Source organism: Haliaeetus leucocephalus, unplaced genomic scaffold, assembly GCF_000737465.1.
Source record: "Haliaeetus leucocephalus isolate CR32 unplaced genomic scaffold, Haliaeetus_leucocephalus-4.0 Scaffold228, whole genome shotgun sequence".
In the NCBI taxonomy this organism is placed as follows: domain Eukaryota; kingdom Metazoa; phylum Chordata; class Aves; order Accipitriformes; family Accipitridae; genus Haliaeetus; species Haliaeetus leucocephalus.
In genome coordinates this window covers 3,573,439-3,594,323 of record NW_010972664.1, presented here as the reverse complement: position 1 = coordinate 3,594,323, position 20,885 = coordinate 3,573,439, and the positions used below count along the sequence as shown (strand labels likewise).

General features: G+C 37.2%; 1 protein-coding gene across 1 annotated transcript in view; it reads left to right on the top strand.

Annotated features, from left to right (window-relative positions):
- Positions 1-20,885, top strand: part of ROBO1 (roundabout, axon guidance receptor, homolog 1 (Drosophila)) — a 658,904-nt gene that overhangs the window by 621,811 nt on the left and 16,208 nt on the right. Inside the window, exons 19-26 of the mRNA XM_010567233.1 lie at positions 288-485; positions 3,876-3,902; positions 6,565-6,607; positions 10,290-10,444; positions 13,077-13,412; positions 15,873-15,980; positions 18,618-18,762; positions 19,072-19,323. Of these exons, the coding sequence (XP_010565535.1) occupies positions 288-485; positions 3,876-3,902; positions 6,565-6,607; positions 10,290-10,444; positions 13,077-13,412; positions 15,873-15,980; positions 18,618-18,762; positions 19,072-19,323 (1,264 nt within the window). The remainder of the gene's footprint in view (positions 1-287; positions 486-3,875; positions 3,903-6,564; positions 6,608-10,289; positions 10,445-13,076; positions 13,413-15,872; positions 15,981-18,617; positions 18,763-19,071; positions 19,324-20,885) is intronic.

Sequence of the window (20,885 nt, the reverse complement as noted above, 5' to 3'; positions counted from 1 at the left end):
ATAACAGTCCCCAAGTTTAAAATTTATGAACCTAACTTTCTATTTGTATGCCTAGTGGCTTGATTTTAGCTGGTTTTGTAAACAAACAAAAGTCAGTGAAGTTGGAGGTACCTGTCTTGTATGAAAAACAAACCACTTCTATCTAGACCTGTTAAAAAAGCTTTTAAAGAGCAGTCTTAAGGATTTTACCTTGAAAAACTGGAGTATGGCTATGTCAGTTCTTTTCATGCTGCCTTTTACAGTTGCTCATTCAAATTAATTGGCTATTTTGGGTATCTTTTTTTCAGATTCTCATGGAAATCCTGTGTCTTCAGAAGATCAACTCAGTTTAGCCCAGCAGATTTCTGATGTAGTAAAGCAGCCTGCCTTTATTGCTGGAATTGGTGCAGCCTGTTGGATTATCCTTATGGTCTTCAGCATCTGGTTATATCGCCACAGGAAGAAGCGAAATGGACTCACTACTACTTACGCTGGTATCAGAAAAGGTGCCATATTATATATTTCAGTCCGCTGGCTGCTGAATGTCTGTTTACTGGCTATTTATATTTAGTCTCTTGTTCTTCTAAGACTTGATGCAGGAATTATCCAATTACCACAATTCTTTCAGGAAATGTGGATCAGGAGCCAATGCAGAAAGCGGCAATATTTATATAATGTGTTAAACCTGGCTTTAAAGCATAAGCCTTTAGCAAAATACCTAGACTAGCTTTTCATAAAGATACTCCTACAAGTGAGAAATGTAAAGATGGATTTTTAAGGCTGGGAGCTTCCAGTATGCCCTTGCTGCCTGACACAGTACCATCTGAAAAGGAGCCAAGTGGATGGTAGTTCATTGTCCCTCCTGTTCAATACTTTGCTTGCTGCTAAGAATACTAACAGTGGTGTACATTACAGTAACGCTTTTGGTGCGTGTACTTGAATTTCCTTGTGTTCCGGGGGAATGTGGTGAAGTGGCTGTTTGCAAAAGCACAACAGTCAATAATACTTTCCAAGACTCTTTCATAAACGCTGTTGTGAAACTCTTTGTTGCGACTGAATTGTGGGGCTATCACATCTTGCATTCGGTTAGAATGGCAGCGGTGGGACTAACTTAAAGCACTTTTCGTTTTCATGTTATTGATGCCTTTTATATCAGATTGTTGGTGGGTAAGCAGTGCTTTAGAGTATACTCTGTGATAAACAAAGCTAGAATCTCTACCTAGAAGATCTTCTGGAATAAAAACTTGATGTCTCCTGATTCAGGAATCTTATGGTTAAGCCCTGAAGTTAAAGCTGAATTCAATATGCTGCAGTTCATTACATCTCAAAGCAGTACCTCATAGGCACTCATAGAGTGAGAACCGTGAATTCTGGAATGAATCAGAATGTGGGAGATCCTGCTTTTGAAGGAATAGAGGGAGAATGTTTGGTATTTAACAATCAAAATATGGACCTAGGCTTAAAAGGTGCACACATCTTAACATATGAAAGGTGTCATGAGATTACATTCTTTAGTCACTACAAGAATGAATCTGTGATGGACAAGACAGATAGGCAGATATAACACAAATATTTTTAAACAGTAGCAGTGTGTTGCTATGAAAAAGCAGCAGTGCTAAAAATAGCAACTGAGTGAGTGGAGACGTGGAAATAGTTCCAGAGTGCTGCAGAGTTTAGGTGTCCTCCATGCTATTAAAGTATCAATGCTCGTGGTAGACTTCAGGCACAGTGCTTGTAGCGGAGTTGTAGCTACAGAAATCAGGGATGAATTTCACCTTTGATTTTGTTCTGCTACGATTTCTTAGATGTGATAGATCCCAACACACTGCTGCATTGGCCTGCGCTGTTTTGTTTTACTAATAGCATGCTGCCATACTGCCTTTCTACAGTTCTATCAAACTAACATCACTATGCTTTCAGCAGTACCTATGATTAAGCAAAAGGCATACAATTTGTCCTTAAAAGTGGTTACTTTAATGACATCAGCTATTGTTCAAAACAGCTGTGTTTTTCAGTATCTGTAAAAATATCTTTTGTGTACATTGGTGAGGATTTTAATGAAAATATACAGAAAAGTAGAGTCTGCATCTCCATTATCAAGTATTCTTCAAGACAAAAGCCATCTTTCGTGAAATACAAATTGCAGAGTAGTTTGCCACTGTGCAGTGCATCAAGTCATCACTGCAAGCCCAAACTTTCTTCAGTCTTGCATTTATTTATTTATTTGCATATTTAGCTTCAGGGCTGACATCTGTTAAAATACTTCACTACTCCCACACATACATATTGTAGTAGCACTCTTACACACTCAGAAGAGTTTATTAATAGAAGCTCTGAGAATTAAGTTGTTCTTTCGTGTGGTAACGATAAAGATTTCATTTAGTTGAACCTCTCTTCATCTGTTCCTCAGTTCCTTAACAAACTAAAGTAGGTTTAATACTTAGCTCACAGAAGAGTAATGAGACAGTAGTTTAAGATTTTTTTTCATGTCCTTGTGATCGCAAATTAATTTTGAGACACTTGATTCTCTTTTGAATAGCTCTGGTTTAAATGCACCTTCTATTTTAATGAAAGCTTGTTACTATGGTTCTACAGTTTTGAATGTAGCTAAATTAAACTTGACTGTGTGAAAAGGCCTAGCTCAAAGAAAATACAATGGAATTCCCAAGATAAAGAGCTGTGCTACAGATGAAGCCTGAAGTGGGCAAATGCTCAGAGGTTTTTCCTTTTTTGCTTGGTGTCATATCCTTGCATATAAATCAGCTTGGTAAAAGGGGGGAAAATCTACAGCATATCCTAAATTACAACAACAAGACACTCTGGACTCCCCCCAAACATCAGAGTTACTGTAAAAATTAGATTAAGCCGTTGTTCTCTTAGCCAGAACCTTTTCTTTCTGTGCCAGGTTTGCTGATCCAATTCTGTCTTAAGGCTACTTTTAGTGAATATTGTTTCTCATACATTTCTCTTTGCTGTCATTAGATCGAAAAGGGCAATGTTAGCCTTTTTCTGCCCATCAGTGGTAGTAAAACTATACTGTCTTGTCAACAGGAGGGGGAGCATGTGCTAATAGGAGGAGCAGATGCTAGTGCTCTGTATTTGGATTAGAGACCCTATTGATCCAGAGAGGATTTATAGTAGCTGTGAGAGTGAAGATTGTCAAGCAATGTCATTGTTCCATTGTTAACCTTTCCCTCTTAAAGCCAAGGGCTGAAAGGTAGAAAGGTGTTAGATCTAGGGAGATCTTTTGCTTTTTTTTGTGATTATTTAAGAAAGAAAGATAATAATTCTGTTTAACAGTCTCATCTGTGAAAACAAAAATTAATTGCTGCAGTAGAATTTAGTGCCTTTATTGCAGTGAGAGTTGGTGCCATTCTTGATTCAGAGACAGTAAAACAGCAGTCCTCTTTGTTCCTTTATATGATTATTATTTCCTTACTTGAACATGTAAGTGTGCCTATTAGTTCAGCGTAATGAGCATTTACTTAGTGAACTGCAGATAAGATTCAATAGGACCTTGATAAGGCTTTGTTAAGGAATTTGTCATTCTGCATTCTAAAATGATTAACAGTGTGGGGGTTTTGTTTGTGCTAGGATTTTCAGAAAAACTGAAAATACCAAACTGAGAGGTATTTGAAAGGCTAAACCACAGTCCAGTCCCCTTAGGAGCACAATAGAGTATCAAGGGTTTTTTTTCCAGAATAGTACCTGCAGAGACAAGCTTCTTTCTGAATAGCAAATTTAATTTTATTTCTATATCAATGCGACTGAACGACTGGGTTAGTTATATACATTTGTTTTATGTTCAGCTGTCTGCTAGGTTTATACTAATGTGGTATGTTTCCCTTTCTCTCTTCAGCTTAATAACCAGTTTGTATTTTGTTTTGATTTTTCAGTCCCGTCTTTTACCTTCACACCAACAGGTATATATTTGCACTTTTCCCCCCTTCTTTGTTACTTTAGCATGTGTTTGTGGTGCTGTTTCTCTTTTTCTGACATAATCAGCCCAGCTGTTCTAAAGGGTTTTAAAAACAATTTCATTAATGACAGGTTTCATTATTTTGTTCTCTAAGTAGTGTATATTTGCTTTGTAGCTGACACTTTTCCGTTTGTGTATACCATTTTGTAGCATACCATTTGATGCAAGCATGCCATTTTGTAGCATGATCCTTCAGTTTGTACAACCTGGGCTCTCTTCTTGCATATTGCAAAGAAGTACTGTGGCCTCTTGCATCTAGCGATGCAAAAGGTGCTTCTGATGGAGGAATGACTTAGCAGACCCCAAATGCTGACTTGAAGGGGTTTCAGTGGGATTATAGTTGGTGAAACATTTGCTTCTTTTCTTCCCTCTGAATCTGCATTAATCCAGTGACCTAGGAGTTGTCTGCTTTGGAAGATACAGTAAATTAAAGTGTTATTGCAGTTAGATTTCTTTGCTTGCTGCCTTAAACTGTATTTGTGCTATGAAATTTTAAAATAATCATCCTGTTCTACATAAACAGAGGTATATTTCAAATTCAGGGCAGGTTTAAAATAATCTTCTATTTCTTTTCACTGGAAATGTACAAAATACGACATAACCTGAGCCATAGCCCACCAAAGTCCATGAGAGCCTTTCTGTTCTGTAGAGCTGACCTTTAGTCGGTCCCACAGTCTGGCAGCTCAGCAGCTCTTCCTCTACAGTAGATAGAATGCCAACACATTCAGTACCCACCAGTATACTGCATGCATTACCTTTGGCTACAGCCCAAGTGAACAGACAGGTTGTTTCTTCCTCCTTTGTTCTAAATCCCTTATTTTCACAAGAGGTCTATGAGACTTGCAGGACATGTATATCCAGGCAGGGTAAAAACCACCTATCCCCTCCTCTGCACATTCACGTTAGCAGGGCATATTAGCTCAAAATCAGCACTGTACTAATTTGGCCTCTGGGCAGCAGCTGGGTTACATCCTTCCAAGTTGGACCGCAGATGAAGCCATCTCATGTCTGTCTGCATTCATCCACATAAACCTAATCGTAATGGGTTAGGTTCTTATCCAAATGCTTTTAATCACATTGAATAGTGTCTTGTTTCAAAAGTCATCCCATTATGTTTAGTGGAGTTGCTTACTGTTCGGCATGAGTCAGAGTGGCTCTTAATGTTTCTGAAGTCCTTTAAGATCCACAGTGGAGACTAATTCAAACTATTATTATTTTGCTGTTACTTCACTTGGCTTAACAGAGGGCTTCTATTGCAATCACAATTGTAGCATGCTACTGAAATTCTGCAGAGGTAGGTAGGTTAGCTAATGTATATTTTCTCAGTTGGATTCTTAACATTAAAAGAAAATATCAGGGCTCCATAAGATAGGTCAGAGCTGCAAAATAAATAGCATTGAGATTGTTAAAGAAGAAACTGGAAAAAAACACAAAGTACGTAAAACATTTAAAGGGGGAAAAAAATCCTTTTTCAATCCAGGATCCCAGTCATTAGTTCCATTGACTTAAATGGAAACAGATCCTCTTCTTTAGCATTACCTATAGTAAAAGACTTACCTGTAGCAATGCATCCTACATTTAATCCTGTAATATTGTAATCACTGCCAGCATTTATCTCTCTCTTGCAGACTCCCAGTTTGGAGTTCTTCTAAAAAGCAGAATTTGGCTGCTTTTTTTCAACACATTCCTGTTTGGAAAATGTAGAATCCATCAGCATTTGCAGGGAGGCAGTCTCCTTAACCCTTTGCCAAACCCAGTGCAAACCTGCAGAATTTATAGCACTGTTTCTTCTTGGATGTTTGCATCCTAAAAACTAACTTCTCAATCACGATGCTTTCTGTGAAGGATATGCAATCCATGCCAAGAAATAAATGCATGTGGACATCCACTTTGTTAATGTGTCATGCTTCTGAAATGCTAGCAAAACTGTTCCTTCTAATTTAGGAAGTATTCTTTCTGCCAGATATTTTTTACCAGGATTTAAAAAAAAAAAATATCATTAATAAATCCAATTGTAAAATGTTACAAAATTAGTAGCTTCAGTGGACTTTTGAGTGTGCCTGTTCCATGAGTATCTTGCAGTAACATTCAGAAAGAGCATGTGTTTTTGCAGTAGGTTCAGCTGTAATGAGCCATTGTTTACACTGGAAGTAAGGTCTGTTATAGAATCATGATACCTCTTTAATCTTAGCAAAATAATAAGGTAGAGCAAAGCTTTAACATCTAGCCATTCATGAAATAAATATGTGACCTAAATTCTTCCACAGAGTAACTCCACTGAAGTCAGCAAAGTTACGTTATGCATAAGTTCAACCTGATGTATGGCTTCCTGCTTTAAGTGATACATGTGTGTGTTTGTGTTTTTCAGTACAGAACTGAAATATAAAACTTTGCTGGAGCTAAGACTAGCAGTTACCGAGCAACACAAGTATTATGTATAAAATGCATTGAAGGAATAGATTGTAAAATGAGATTCAGAATTAATGTATAAACAATGCACGTTTATTGTCTTGGCTAAAATGAAACAAAGGCAAATTTAATACTGCTCTTCAAGGAGTCTTTTACAATTTTAAAATTATTTCTTTTTTTATCTTTAACTATTTCAGTAACGTACCAGAGAGGAGGAGAGGCTGTAAGCAGTGGAGGCAGGTAATTATGTGCTTTGTTTTTAAAGCTATAAACTGTGTGCAACTAGATATAAGGATGCTAGGAGTACAATTGTCCGTGTAAGTGATGGCAGAATAATCACTTGCAAAGATATGTTTTAAATGTATTTTATGAATTTATACATTTTTGCCATATATTTTTCTATTTAGAAGGAGAATATATGGTTTGAATTTTTAGGTTGATTTCCAAAGAATGAGTCAAAATACTATCAGCTTTGTTAACCTGTAAAAACTGCATCTCAGAAAATGAGCAGCAGAGGGAGCGCTTTAACTTCAAAATAAAGACTTGGCTTACCAGCTGATTAAGGGAGTAAAAGTAATTAAGTAGTGGCATTTATGAAAATTAAGAAATATAGTTGGTTCACAAATACTACAAAGAAAGAAAACATTTATTGGAAAAAGAAGACATAAGCGGCTTTTAAGGTGACTTTTCAAGAAAAAATCTTTCTGTGAATGCAAAACAGTTAAAGCATCGCTTGCAAGAGACAGGGCACTGAAAGAGAGGGAAACAGAGAAGTTTTAAATTTAAAGCCCCCCGCTTTGAGAACCTAGCCCATTCCAGATTGAGGGTTTAACTAAAACATGTTTACTGGGTTTACATTATTACTTAATGAATGGCAATGGACAAAACAGTAATTTACATTTCCTGTGTAGAGGTGGTATTTTCTTCTGCAGGCAAAATACTGGTTTTAGCAAAAAAGGCAGGTCAGAGCAGTGTCACATTGGTGGCACACCCTTTTTTTTTTGTCCTAGGTCACATTCAGGCATGTCTTTTTATAAGCATCTCAGTTAAAGATTTGGCATGATGCTGAAATAAACTCTAAAATCTCAGAGAGCAGCTGGGCGATAAATTCCTATATCAATTCCTGTTTCACAGGTGGCATCTTGTGATTCCTAATTTGCAAGACCATACAAAAATTCAGTAATGGTAAAGATTAGGCATAAAATTACACATTCCTGGTCTACTTGAATGCTGTGCAGAGGCGAGGCTACTGTGCTGCTGCTGCTGCTGAACCTGGCATGTTAAGAGCAATTGCAGATATCTCTGTCCAGCACTGTATGCTTCTGCTTTATCATAGCCATAAAACCATGGAGGAAAACCTCTATAACAGTTACCATGAGATTTTTGAATGGACAAATCTGTTAATCACTGGGTTGCTGCCTTCACCCCAGGATAGTGAGAAAGTAAGAGAGAACAGAGATGAACCCTCTTTTTCCCTGACAAGGTTGTTCAAAAAGATATGCAGTTAACATCTTTTGTGTTCTTTGTGCTGCTGTGTTTTCTCGCTCTTCCCACAGCACAAGCAAGGCAAAGCACACTCACATAGACTCAGAGGACAGAAATGAACCCAGAAGTGTCTACATTGTATACAGTCATTTTGGTACTGCTAGAGAAGCAGCATCAGTTTTTACTGTCCTAGGTTTAAGGATCAGTGCCACAATCTAGCAATGTAATTGATTCAAAGTGCTAACATCAATGCTTCTTTTGTTCATTGCGTATATAGCATTTACAGGATGTATGTTGTACCATATTTTGTAGAATCTGAAACATACTTCTGCAATATAAAAAAATAAAAATGTTATTTTTACATATGAAACCTTTCTTTGATTTCTATAGCTAAGGTTTTCACTTCCTTACATTGTATTTGCAATGTTTTGGAGAGGTTTAGCATTTTTGCCAACTGCAGTAAGGTGAGCATGTTAAAGCATTATTCAGAATTCAAAATGTCGGTGATATATTTCAATATCATCCCCACTTCTGCGATGCTGAAAAAATACCCATTTCTGTGGCAATCCCTTTTCTAAACAGGATTCAAGTAATGATAACTGGTAGATTGACTCCAGCCAGCAGCTAGGCACCCACACAGCCACTTACTTAGTCCACCCCTACCCCAGACCCAGTACAGCAATTCAAGGATTCAAGGAATTTGCTGCAAAGGTTAAAGATCTTTGGAAACGATGATCTCCAGTCATCACCAGGCTATGGAGCTGTAATGCAAACATCTCTTGCCTACAGTTATATACCTTACATACAGTTATATACCTCACACCACATTTCTTACATGACAGCAGGTGAGAATGCAAAGTAAATTTTAGAAGCAAAGGACCTCTCTTTATCCAAAAATCTGGTACACAGGTCTTGAAAGTGGTGAAACATTCTGGAAGGCTTTGTCTCCTCCAAATGCCTTGAGGTGTAGTAAGAGCAGAGTGGTAGGGAAAAAAGGAAAGTATTTCAAATCAGCTGGCCTGCTTACAGGACTACATAGCTGTACCTTTATTTCAGATTTACAAAAAAATACTTGTTTAGTGTATGTGTATTGGCTTGTTTGTTAGCCTGACAGTTAAGTCAAGCCTCATCACCTCCCATGTTAAATTGTCAGATGACATATACAGTACAGAAATATATATACCCATATATGTATAGATCTTTTAAATGTCATTCTAAGACTATGACTTAAGCCTGCGGCACTGACAGACTATATCCCCCACGACTAACTGCATGCAGTTTGTATTCTCAACTTGCAGTTTAAGAGGATTAGCATATTTTATTTTTGAAAAGCGTCACATCTAATATTATGGACACTAGTTTCTGCACTATTTCAAATGGAAAGTTGCCTGTTAAATCCTGTGATGAAAGAAACTGTTTTCCTTTTTTTTTTAGTGTATGACAGTGGCTAAAATTACCTATTTTTAAAAGCACGTTAATTATCAAAGGTAATTTTAAGTTGTTAGGGGATGCTACTTATTGGGACTTTATAACATGCCATTGCATTGTTAGTGTGAAAATTGAAAAGGCACCAAAGATTCTACAGAACATTCATCAGAGCATCTTTCACGCTCACTAGAAAAATTCAGCAACTTGGAAACCAAGGAATGCTATTTCTGCTGATGGCAGGAATACACTTTATTCCAAATGCAGGCAGTATGCAGCATTGATATGTGGATATTTTCAAAAGTGTTGAGTATTCCCATTTACTTCAAACTTGCTTAGGAGCTGCTGCTGTTCCACCCCCATAAAGATTAAGCAAGTAGCTTACTCGTTAACAAAGATGTGTATCGTGCACTAGGTGTGCTTAGTGAGATCCAAATGCTCCCAAGCGGCAGAGGTTTCTGTAATCTGCTGTTCCCTTTGATCCACTACAGTAGTACTGTCTGATGGTGAGGAGAGCTTGGCTTCATAAATCACGAAGAATTTGGGAGTATTCACATCCAAACTCGGCTCTTATTTCCGCATATCCGTCTCGCTTCCATGTGTGAATTTTTTGTTTGTTTGACTTGCCAATTTCCCCTTTTTTACCTTGCTTTCTTTAAGAAAGGGAGAAGGGGCAGAAAAGTAAAAATACAACCTTCCCAGAAACATCTCCCCCCCCCCAAAAAGAAAGTGACAGGTAAAGGTTACACACCAATGTATATGTGTAGTTCAGCAAACTGAACTGATGCTGTCCTTGGCTGTTCACTTCAGAGTGTCTTAGCAAGGAACAGGTTATATGGAGATATAGAAGACAAGAAACCATTAAAAAATTGAATCAAGCTGTATTTTCCAATGTTCAAGCCTTTAAATATGTGGTACTATTTTGTAGTATCTAACCTTTTGAGAATAATGTAATTGCAATGTGAAAATGCTTTTGTTAATCTTTGAAATGACCAAACTTTGTTTTTTAAAGGCCAGGACTCCTAAACATCAGTGAACCAGCCACTCAGCCATGGCTAGCAGATACTTGGCCTAATACAGGGAACAATCACAATGACTGCTCCATCAACTGCTGCACCTCTGGCAACGGAAACAGTGATAGCAACCTTACAACGTATAGTCGACCAGGTTAGATATGTTTCTACTTTGCTAAGGAATCTTCTTTACAGAGTATATGTTTCTAATACCTGAGAGAGTGTACAGGTTGGTTTGGTTTTTTATTTCCAATGCATTTAGACTTAATACAGTTTCTCCTCTATGTCATGATTATGCTTTTGGTCCCTTTTTGGATCTGTTTTTATAGTCCCCTTTGGATAGCTGTAGCAAGCTGTAGGCTGAAGGAGCCGCTGCAAAGTTCAACGTTACCAAAAGTCACACTGAACTGAATTGTTTCAGCATCTGAAAAAGAGCAGAAAAGATCATTTTCAGGTTGTTCTGTACATCCTTGTTGCTTGGATGGAGAAGGAGAAGTACCAAAATGACACTGGTGAGATTTTCCTTCTGGTTTGGGTGTGATGGGAAGCAAGAAGTAGAACATTGCTACAGTACTTGCAAGACAGTCAGTCTACTCTGGCACATTCAAAACCTCCCTTGGGGTACCATTCTGTACAAAATTGTATAGCTGCTTTTCTGTTTAGGGCGTGTGGATAAAAAAGTTAACTTCACACTCTAAAAGCAATTATGAAATGTTAGTTTAAATGGTGGTTCCCAGGAACTTGGGCAGGACTCAGAGTGCTCTTGAAGAAAACCTTGTGAGTTCCATGGGAACACAGTTGGGGAAGGATATCTGGAAGCGCTGATTGCTGCACATTTTGTTTTAAACGGACCTTATGTTCCTTTTATTTTAACCCAGTTTGTGTTACTGGTGAGGAATGAAGATTAGTCTTTTCCACTACCAGCATCTCTAGCTGATTTGTGCTGGTAGCATTTCTCAGCATTTCAGTAAGGGAGTATGATTACCTATAGTGAAGTTGCATAAGTGCAAAACAGCATTACCTCCTGTAATTAATGTGGAACCAGCCATAATGTGATGGTGGTAATTCATCTCCTGCAATATCCTGTCTGACAGTGACCAGTGCCAGGTGCTTCAGAGGACGGTGAGAGATTTTAACATTAGAGGCTTGTATCTTACCCTGCCCAAGGATATCATGTCCACAAATACCTCTGTAAAACAAAGACTTCTGTTACAGAGATACTTTATTGTGGCAAGTACAGACATACCAAGTTCTAGTAATGGAAACTTAACAAGTTCAGAAAAGCAAGAGAATGCATGTTTTTGAGGGTTGTAAAGTATTATATTATCTTGTAATGAGGTGCAGTGGATTCCTTATCAATTTAGCTTTTATACTAAGCTTGGTTGTGTTGCAAAGTGATTCCTTCCTTTCAAGTAGAGCTTATGAGCTTGAGGGTCAGGCAAGATGCTCATAGTGGTCTCTTCTGTCCTGGAAAATCTGGCAAATATTCTTAATTGTGTCAGCTTGGGCTTGGCTTATGCTCTGAAGCAGCAGAGTTGGATATCCCCTCTATAGCTGTGAACATGCTAAATAACTGTGCATTTTTAATTTCTTTTAAGTATAGTACTGTCTTCCAAGTCTACAGAACGGGAACGGGTTGTTCTAAAAGTAGATGCTATAAAAAAACCTAACAGAATAAATCTTCTGTTATATAGGTAAACCAGTTTTGTTTAAGTACTTTGTATGAGGACTTCTAATGTGTCTGTGTAAAAAAAAAAAATGTGCCTACTGCATATACTGTGTTGATTATATTGCCCTACATACAAATCGGATGTAGCTGAAAATGGAAGGAGGTAAAAATATATGTTGTAAGTGACTCTGCAAAGATATTATAGCAAAGCATGAGGTATTAGGAATGAAGAATATGCTGGATATATAATTGCTTAATATAATACAATAGACACTGGTTCATACATTAGTGGCCAGAGCATCAGTACATGTCTAATTTACTCTGTACATAAGTGGTGATCTCACAATGCAATAACTATTAGAAGAATGAATTCATGTTCTCTATATGAGATATATATTTGTCATACAGGACAATGGTATTACTATGGTATTACTTATTTTGCAATATCCAAAGCAACTAAAAATTAGCAAAAATTCCAGATTGCTTTCCTGTCTTTTTCTTTCAAACCAAAATATAAGATTGTACAAGGAAACAATGACCAAATAAAGAGTTGCTACTGGGTACTGAGTTACCTTTCATATTGTACTGTTTCTCTTTAATTCTGTTATGTGTAATCATTTTTCAGTCTGTTTTATAAAAATATGTTGTATCTCTGTTTCTTATCACAAGTACAAGAAAGTCTAAATGCTGTTGAGGTGACATGAGATGACTGTCATGTTTAGTTATTCCTGCTGTTAAGTTTTGGTTGATTTTTCCTTTCAATGCAAAGTATTTTAATTACAGTTACTGATTGGATATCTATACTGCTTTGAGAATAATGTCTAAAAATGTGAATGTTTATATGGCCACTGTAGAAAAAGCCCAGTAAGGTAAGTCATTGTAGATACAATTCAGCAGGTCTGAATTTACAGTGAATCAAAACAGTGAACACTACTTTTGAAGCAGTAGTTTATAAAGTAAATAATATTCTATAAGTTACTTAGTTAATTACAGTATCTCTGCTTCATGGATGCAAGCCATGTAGTTATGTACTAAAAAATTTTTAAAGGGAATTTCATTGAAAGTATAGTGTAAGCGAACAGAATGACCTTTTCTTTTTTCTTTCCTCTGTGGTTAGCCGATTGTATAGCAAATTACAACAATCAGCTGGACAACAAGCAAACAAACCTGATGTTGCCTGAGTCAACTGTATATGGTGACGTGGACCTCAGCAACAAAATCAATGAGATGAAAACCTTCAATAGTCCAAATCTAAAGGACGGAAGATTTGTCAGCCAGCCTGGGCAGCCCACTCCTTATGCCACCACTCAACTCATCCAGTCAAATATCAGCAATAATGTTAACAATGGCAGCGGGGATACGAATGAGAAACACTGGAAACCCTCTGTTCAGCAAAAGCAAGAGGTTGCACCCATACAGTACAACATTATGGAGCAAAACAAATTAAACAAAGGTGAAGAGCTTTTAGCTTGTTTCTCCTCTTTAGGCATCAGAGGCATTTTGACCTTCTGGTGCTGGGAGTCTAAAGCTTTCAGGTTCAGCAATTACAGACTTCTGTGGTGCTTTTAGAATTCTCCCTCTTTAAATTTAGAAATTCACGGTTAGCAGTGTCAGAAAGTTAATTAGCACCACAATAACCTTGAGATATTGAATTTATTATAAAAAATAACAAGCTGTATCTTTAGAAAAGAGTTAAATAAAATACATTTCCTATGGATTTGAGATTAATTTAAATTTAATAGTAGTTAAGGGATTGGTTAGGACAGAGCCCAGATATTTTATTAATAAGACAGATGCATGGTAGTCACATTATACTCTACCTTAAATTTTAAATAGGTCAACCCACTCTTCCCAGTCGTGGATGGAGACTAATTAAATCTACATGTTCATGTAAACGAATGAAATTTTGCATATCAAACTCTGTAAAATTGTATTGTGTTTTACACTGGGGACACAAATGGAGTGATCCAATTCATTTTAGACTTGTTCCTAACAAGCCTTCAAATTCACATATTGAGAGGCAATGCTACCGCACACAGTTCTGGAAACTAAATTCCTTTGTTACCCTGACTGAAGTCTGTGCATCCAGAAGCTAAAAATAAAATTATTTCAGTGTTAACGGGAAACATCAGAATGTACTTTTGTGGCCTTGAGGGCATGTTTCTTTAATATAATGTGTGGGAGTTGAAAGAAATAGGTATGTGATTTCCTGCTAGTCCTCTAGGCTACCATGCAACCTCTTTTAATAACCTGATTTGCAAAACAGTATCCCTAGGAACTGGACCCATTCTAACTTGAAACTCTTTGCTTGGATTGTTGTAACTCAAGTGATCACATAGTGATAAGTTATCCGGTAAAAAGATACGTTTCATTACAGGAATGTTGATTTCTCTACCAGACCCATCTACTCACGGAGGAGTTCAAAGGGCAATATAAAATGTGACACCTTCCCTTGACATAAACTTGTCAAATGAAAATTCAATTTTTGTGGCTCTTTACTAGAGGGTGAAAGCTGTATTTTTTTGTAATTATGTTTTCTTTCATGAACTGTGTATTACATATCTGTTTTGGAATTAAAATATGTTTGTTTTTTATGCCCTGGAAGATACTGCATCTTTCAAACTGTGTATATTACAGCTGCATATTCTGTAGCATATTGTAGTGTGGAAAGGCCCCCTTAAAGCATTGTCTGCTGACAGTCATATATACATATTTCAGAGTGTTGATTTACTGTTTATCCTCTGTGTAAACATATGTGGTATGTAGGGCTTCAGCGTGGTCTCTGGAATGCAACTAGGCCAAGAAACTATTGCAGAATACACTCTGGTGTGGAATTTATCATTTTGCTCTTTCTCCCATGCTTACATTATCACAAACATTTCTGCAGCAGATGGGACTGGATTCTTAGTTTTGTTTATTTTTGTTTTGATTTGCTATTTTATGAGTCAATATTCTGATCTTGGTTTTCTCATTTACTAAGTCAAAACCGTCTTGCTGGTGATTATACATATAGCTTTTGTGATCGGAAATAACCATTTTGATGAGTTAGATGCTGTGCTTCATTGTCACTACTTTATGTCCAGTGGTTCTGTTTATGACACAGTTTTATTTGCTGTTTGAAGAGTAACTCAGCTCCTTTCTGTTCTCTGTAAATTGTAATTCCTTTTTGGCATGAGAGTACTGTTTTGTCAGATGAGTATTTTACTTCTGATACAGTTTTACAGATCTGGTTGCCAAATCTAGATTTAAAAGTAATGCATGTATATCAAGTGCTTTGGAACTGGAGAAGGAAGTTATGGTAACAGCCATTAGCAAAAAAAGGCCCCACCTGTAGCTAGAACCCGCAAGACCCAATGTAAATAGAAATATTGTTGGAGCCAGCAGGCGTTAAACAAAGATCTGTTGTAAACCAAATTCAGTGGAGCTGCATTGTTGCTCCAGCAGATGATTCAGCACTTGTAATACAGGGCTGACTCCTATGTGGGTTTGTCACCTTTGAAATACAGAAAGTAGCTACCACAGTCCATTGGCTGCCCTGCATACGTAAATTAAGCAGAGACCATGGAAAATCAATCACGGTGACAGTCTATTCGTATGCAAAATGCTCACACAGGTCGTACATATATCCATTGAGATTTAATCACTGCAGAGGCACTGCAACAACCCTGTGCATAGGATTTCGTTTTACCTCATTTTTGCTGTGGAGCTACTAAGTTCCCATGACTTTCCTTAAACTTGCAGTTAGAGACAAAATAAAAATAAAACATGATTATAGGATGACTTTCCTTTCAAAAAAATGAATTTATTTTTTTCCTCACTATTTTCAGGAGATCTTACTTTGTGTTATAAATCAGGTATATAAAAGTAGATGTGTTTCTGAAGGGTAGCATTAACTATACTATTGAACTTGCAGATTACCGAGTAAATGACAACATTGCTCCGACTATTCCGTACAACCAGTCGTACGACCAGAATACAGGTGGATCCTACAACAGCTCGGACAGAGGCAGTAGTACATCTGGTGAGTATCTACAGAGTTTTCCAAACCTTAGGCTTTTTGGTGTTTGGATGCTCTAGCTGTAGTTAGCACCAGCTACTGGACTTGCGGAAGGGATGATGGGGAGGAACCCACTGACAGTAATACAGCTCAGGGATGTTAAACAGCATAAAAACTGGCCTAATAGGTGCCTGTATTTCTGTTGCATCCTCATGATTGCTTAGTGCCATCTGAATGTCAATTGAGTAATTGATTGTCCAAAATTGTGAAAGTCATGAAATCAAATAGAAGCTGGATTTCCTAATGTTAATGCCCTAGTGGTTAGTATTATGGTCTCCAGATGGGCCAGTCACAGAAATTCCTTTTCAGCTGTCACAAAAAAGAGGATTTTATTACCTTCCTGGTACTTTACTGGCCTCTTTTCCATTTCTTGGGTCTACTTACCCAAGACAACCTTATTCATGAACAGTCTGAAGGTAGCAGAACATTTGATTGCTACCTAACAGAACTGCTTTAAGAAATTTTTTCATTTTTTTAAATTAAACCCATGTATTTTATTGAGTAAAAAAGCATGCATGCATACATGAAATTTTTATAGATTTCAGTGGCTATATGTCAAAACTATTCTTGTACATCATTCAAATGTAGACAGTAGATAATTAAAGTTAAATTTTGTTTCTCATCAGCATCTCCTTTGCAAAATATCTAAAAGTCCTTCGTAAAAATCTTGAAACAAGACAGTTTTGTGCTGGAGAATGCTGACCAGGGCACTGAAATTGCACTCTGTGCTTTGGAACCACAGAATATGGTTTAATTCAAAAGTTACTGCTTCTCATCATGGTTTATAACCTGTTCACTTTTGGCTTCAGTTTCTGGTAGAGGTGTGTGAAATGTTCAGAGCTAAATGAGAAACTACACATAGGCTTGGTTTGGGGCTTTACTGTAAGTCTGATACTTAGCCTGTGTTTATTTACATCAAGCCAATTATAGGGTGAGTTATGGTCACAATCAGCAGCGCCCTGGACTTACATCTACTAGTCAAGATGAGGATTTTTCACCTTTTGTTTTGCTGTTGCCTTTGATAGTCCAGTTGCCTTAATCCTAACCTGCTCCATCTTGACCGATTGTGACTGAGGCACAGCAGAGGCATAAACATGTAGATGAGCCTGCTGTGCCTTTTGGTGCCCTGCATTCTCAGTGGCTGGGGTGAGATAAGCACAGGTCCCAATTCTCCCAGCTGCTCAGGGGTGTTCTGGGGCTGAGCCTGTGCTCAGTGACGTTAAGGCCTGAAATTTGGCGTGAAACATCTCTGGTATGAACCCATGCAAATTAAAAATGAGAAGGTGGTATTCTCCATGCTGACACCTATTATCGTTATTCATAACACTAACAATTTATAGTCCTATACCAAGGACTCCAGCAGGAATGAAGCAAGGTGACCAGAGTAATAAATTAATTGTGCTGAACCTAGTATATATCATGGTGCCTAGGGTAGAGAATGCAGATGATGGTTGCCTTGGGATAGTTAGAGTCTTGCTTGACATACTGAGATATCAGAAGAATGATTGTACATAGCTAAAACTTCTTTGTATCTGGCAGCTAATGGGGGACAATAATAAGCAGAACTACTGTCCATAAGAATGGAAAATCTGAGACAGCAAAAGTGAGGGAAAACAAGCTTCCTAAATGTCACTGCAACATATTTAATCACATGTATAAGGCTTAACTATGGTAATATAAAACCATGCCTCAGTTGAAGAGAGAAATGTGAAGGATTCTAAAACAAAAAATATGGTGACTTTATCTACAAATAAAGATGTAACAATAACAAAGAAGGATAAAATCATATACCAAGGAACAATGCAAGAGTCAGCTCTCATCATAGCCATGTCCAAAGTTAAATTTCAAGACCACCTGAATAATTGGTCTTATTCAAAGTTATTGGAACTGTTAAAGCTACATTGTTGTATTATGAGCTATAATTTCCCAGCAATAGTAGTTGAAAACATTTGTGCCATACTTCATTGATCTTCTTTCTTCTTTTTTCTGTTATTTTAGTTCTTCCAGCAATTATTTTCAACTGCACCTGCCATTTAGACTAAAACCAGTAATTTCATTGTGCCTAAAATGTTTCCGTGGACAAGTACAAATTACATATATTCAGTGACTTAATGCAACAGTGGAACTTTAATAGATCATATCTGTGTCATATTGTATTTTAGGTTCCAACAATTAAATAGTATAAAGGCACTTTAGAAAATATGTCTACAGCTCATTTGTTTTAGATGATAATCTATAATGTAATTAATAGAAGTAGGAAGCTCACTCTTAATGACATTGCTTGTAAAATTCATTTATGGTTTTATCACATTTTGACTATTTATTAACAATTTGAGTTTTGTATCCCATGTGCTTTTTTCTTGCTATGTAAATTTTCTGGTTAAATTCAGCTGCTTAAAATGTAGAGTGATTCTACAAAGAAACTACAATCACAAATTGGTATAAAAAGGATGAATGCCAGTTTATTCCAACTCAGCACAACAGTAAATTCCCAGAGAATTCAAGAGGATCTGGGAGGGATTATGGTTATTTTGTTTTTCAAAGGTAGTGGTGAGGAGATACTTACAAGCATTACAAATATGTACTGGTTTTTATTCACAGGGAGTCAAGGGCACAAGAAGGGTGCTCGGACTCCAAAGGCTCCCAAGCAAGCTGGCATGAACTGGGCAGATCTTCTTCCACCACCTCCAGCACATCCACCTCCCCATAGCAATAGTGAAGATTACAGTCTTTCAGTGGATGAAAGGTAAGAAAAATGAATACATCATCCATTTCTCACTTCAACCGCTAGTTAATTGAACAGTAATTTGCCCTATAAGCTGGCAGTGAGACCTTCCTTCAGTACCGTTCTGGTGCTCCTCATCTATCTGTAGTGTGGCTACTTAGAGATCACTCACTGGCAGTGGTGTACATCCACTCAGTACATCCTCACTAAGCTGTTTTCAAGAGCACATATAACAATGATTTTTTTCTCTGGGCTGTTTATATGTGTATCAGATATGCTAATTACACAGTAAAAAATTAAGTCCTTATTTTCTTAAAAAATTAATTTTAGCTATGACCAAGAAATTCCTTGTCCTGTCCCACCTGCAAGGATGTATCTGCAGCAGGATGAGCTAGAGGAAGAGGAAGAAGATGAGCGAGGTCCTACTCCACCTGTCCGAGGAGCAGCTTCCTCTCCAGCCGCTGTCTCCTATAGCCATCAGTCAACTGCCACTCTCACTCCCTCTCCCCAGGAAGAACTCCAGCCCATGTTACAGGACTGTCAGGAGGATCTGGGACACATACAACACCAACCTGACCGGAGGTGTGTCAATGCAAATGTAGCAAGAGAGATGTGACAAAAGTCATCCTAGCCCCGCTGAAAATTCCTGTTGAATTCAGTGAGGCCAAGATTTTCCCCATGATACTTATTCTGCTAATATTTAACTATTTGTAACCTAAGAAATACGTAATTAAGTTGCTTTATTATTACACCATGGAAAGAAATGCAGTATATCACTTTACAGTACATACGATGCTGACATAAGTTAAATTCACAGTCATCACGATATTAAAGTGGTATCGTTAACACAGCTTACCATATAATTACAGTTCCATTGTTTCCAATAGATTTACTGCATTATTACCATAAAATAGCATGCATTATTTCACAGTAACTGTGCAATTAACTTGTCACCAATATGTATGAATATATATAAATATATAATTTATATAACCTATAGATTTGCCTCCTCTCATAAATCCTACTACAGGAAATTATTGCTTGCAAAATTTTCTTAACATTTCCACCTACCCTTATTTAAAGGAATGACCAACATTAATAAAGATAGATATTTTTTACAGGGAAATTTTGTTTCTTCTCCAAGTTGCTTTTAGTACAAACTATTTTGCATATAGACTCTCACAGCTTCTCTTCCATAAGACAGTGAATTCTGAATGGGGCTTTTTATGCATGATGCTTACTTGTCTTGCTTTTTGTTAAGAAAGCACAGCTTTTCTATCCCAAATTATATTTCTTTTATTATTCTTTTTCCTCCAGCGGTTTGCACATATTGTTTGTTACCACAAATATACAAACTTACCTGCAATATTCTAGTCATACTTTCTATTTTTAGTGAAATGCAGGCCTATTATGATGAAATGAATTTGTTCTTGCCAAGTAGACTGTAGAACTTTGCTTTTGTTGATATAGCTTACTGGACATTTATGGATGTATTTTCCAGAATGTTTTTTGAAAAGTTAGTTCATTTTTATGTTTCCCTTTTTTAAGTAAGCATTAGTTATTGTTTGTTTTTTTAAAAGGGCCTATATCTGCTTTTAATTTTGCTCCCCACTTCTACTTGGTCTGCCTTGTTTTGTTTTCTTTATGGTAACACTTCTTGTACTGTGTATCCTCCTCTCTTCTTCTGCCGTCCTGACTCTTTAAAATCACTCTTTTCATTAGTGGGTAGCTAATAAGATTATCCTGTAATTTCCATTGGCCCTGTTATGTCAGGGCACAGAAGTGTTCATTTTAATCACTTAAGTTTTCTGAGTTATTTAGAGGTTAAACTAGCTGGACACTAATGGAAAAGGGAAATGCTAAGTGAGCAATGTGTTGTGAGTGACTTTCCAGAACCTCAGCTACCATGTTCTGGAGAATGGGAGATGCATACTGACATAAAGAATGGAGTAGGCATTGGAGCATATATATGCAAACATGCATAACCAGCCAGCAACTGCCTGGAAAGTAGGTGGTTTGTTCAACACAAAGACTCCTGGCTAGTCACCATAAATGACATAAGAAGTAGTGGCAGAAGTGTGTGGAAGAATGTCCAATTTAAGCTCCTAGGGGGTACAGCTTACTCATTGAGTAGACTGAAAAAA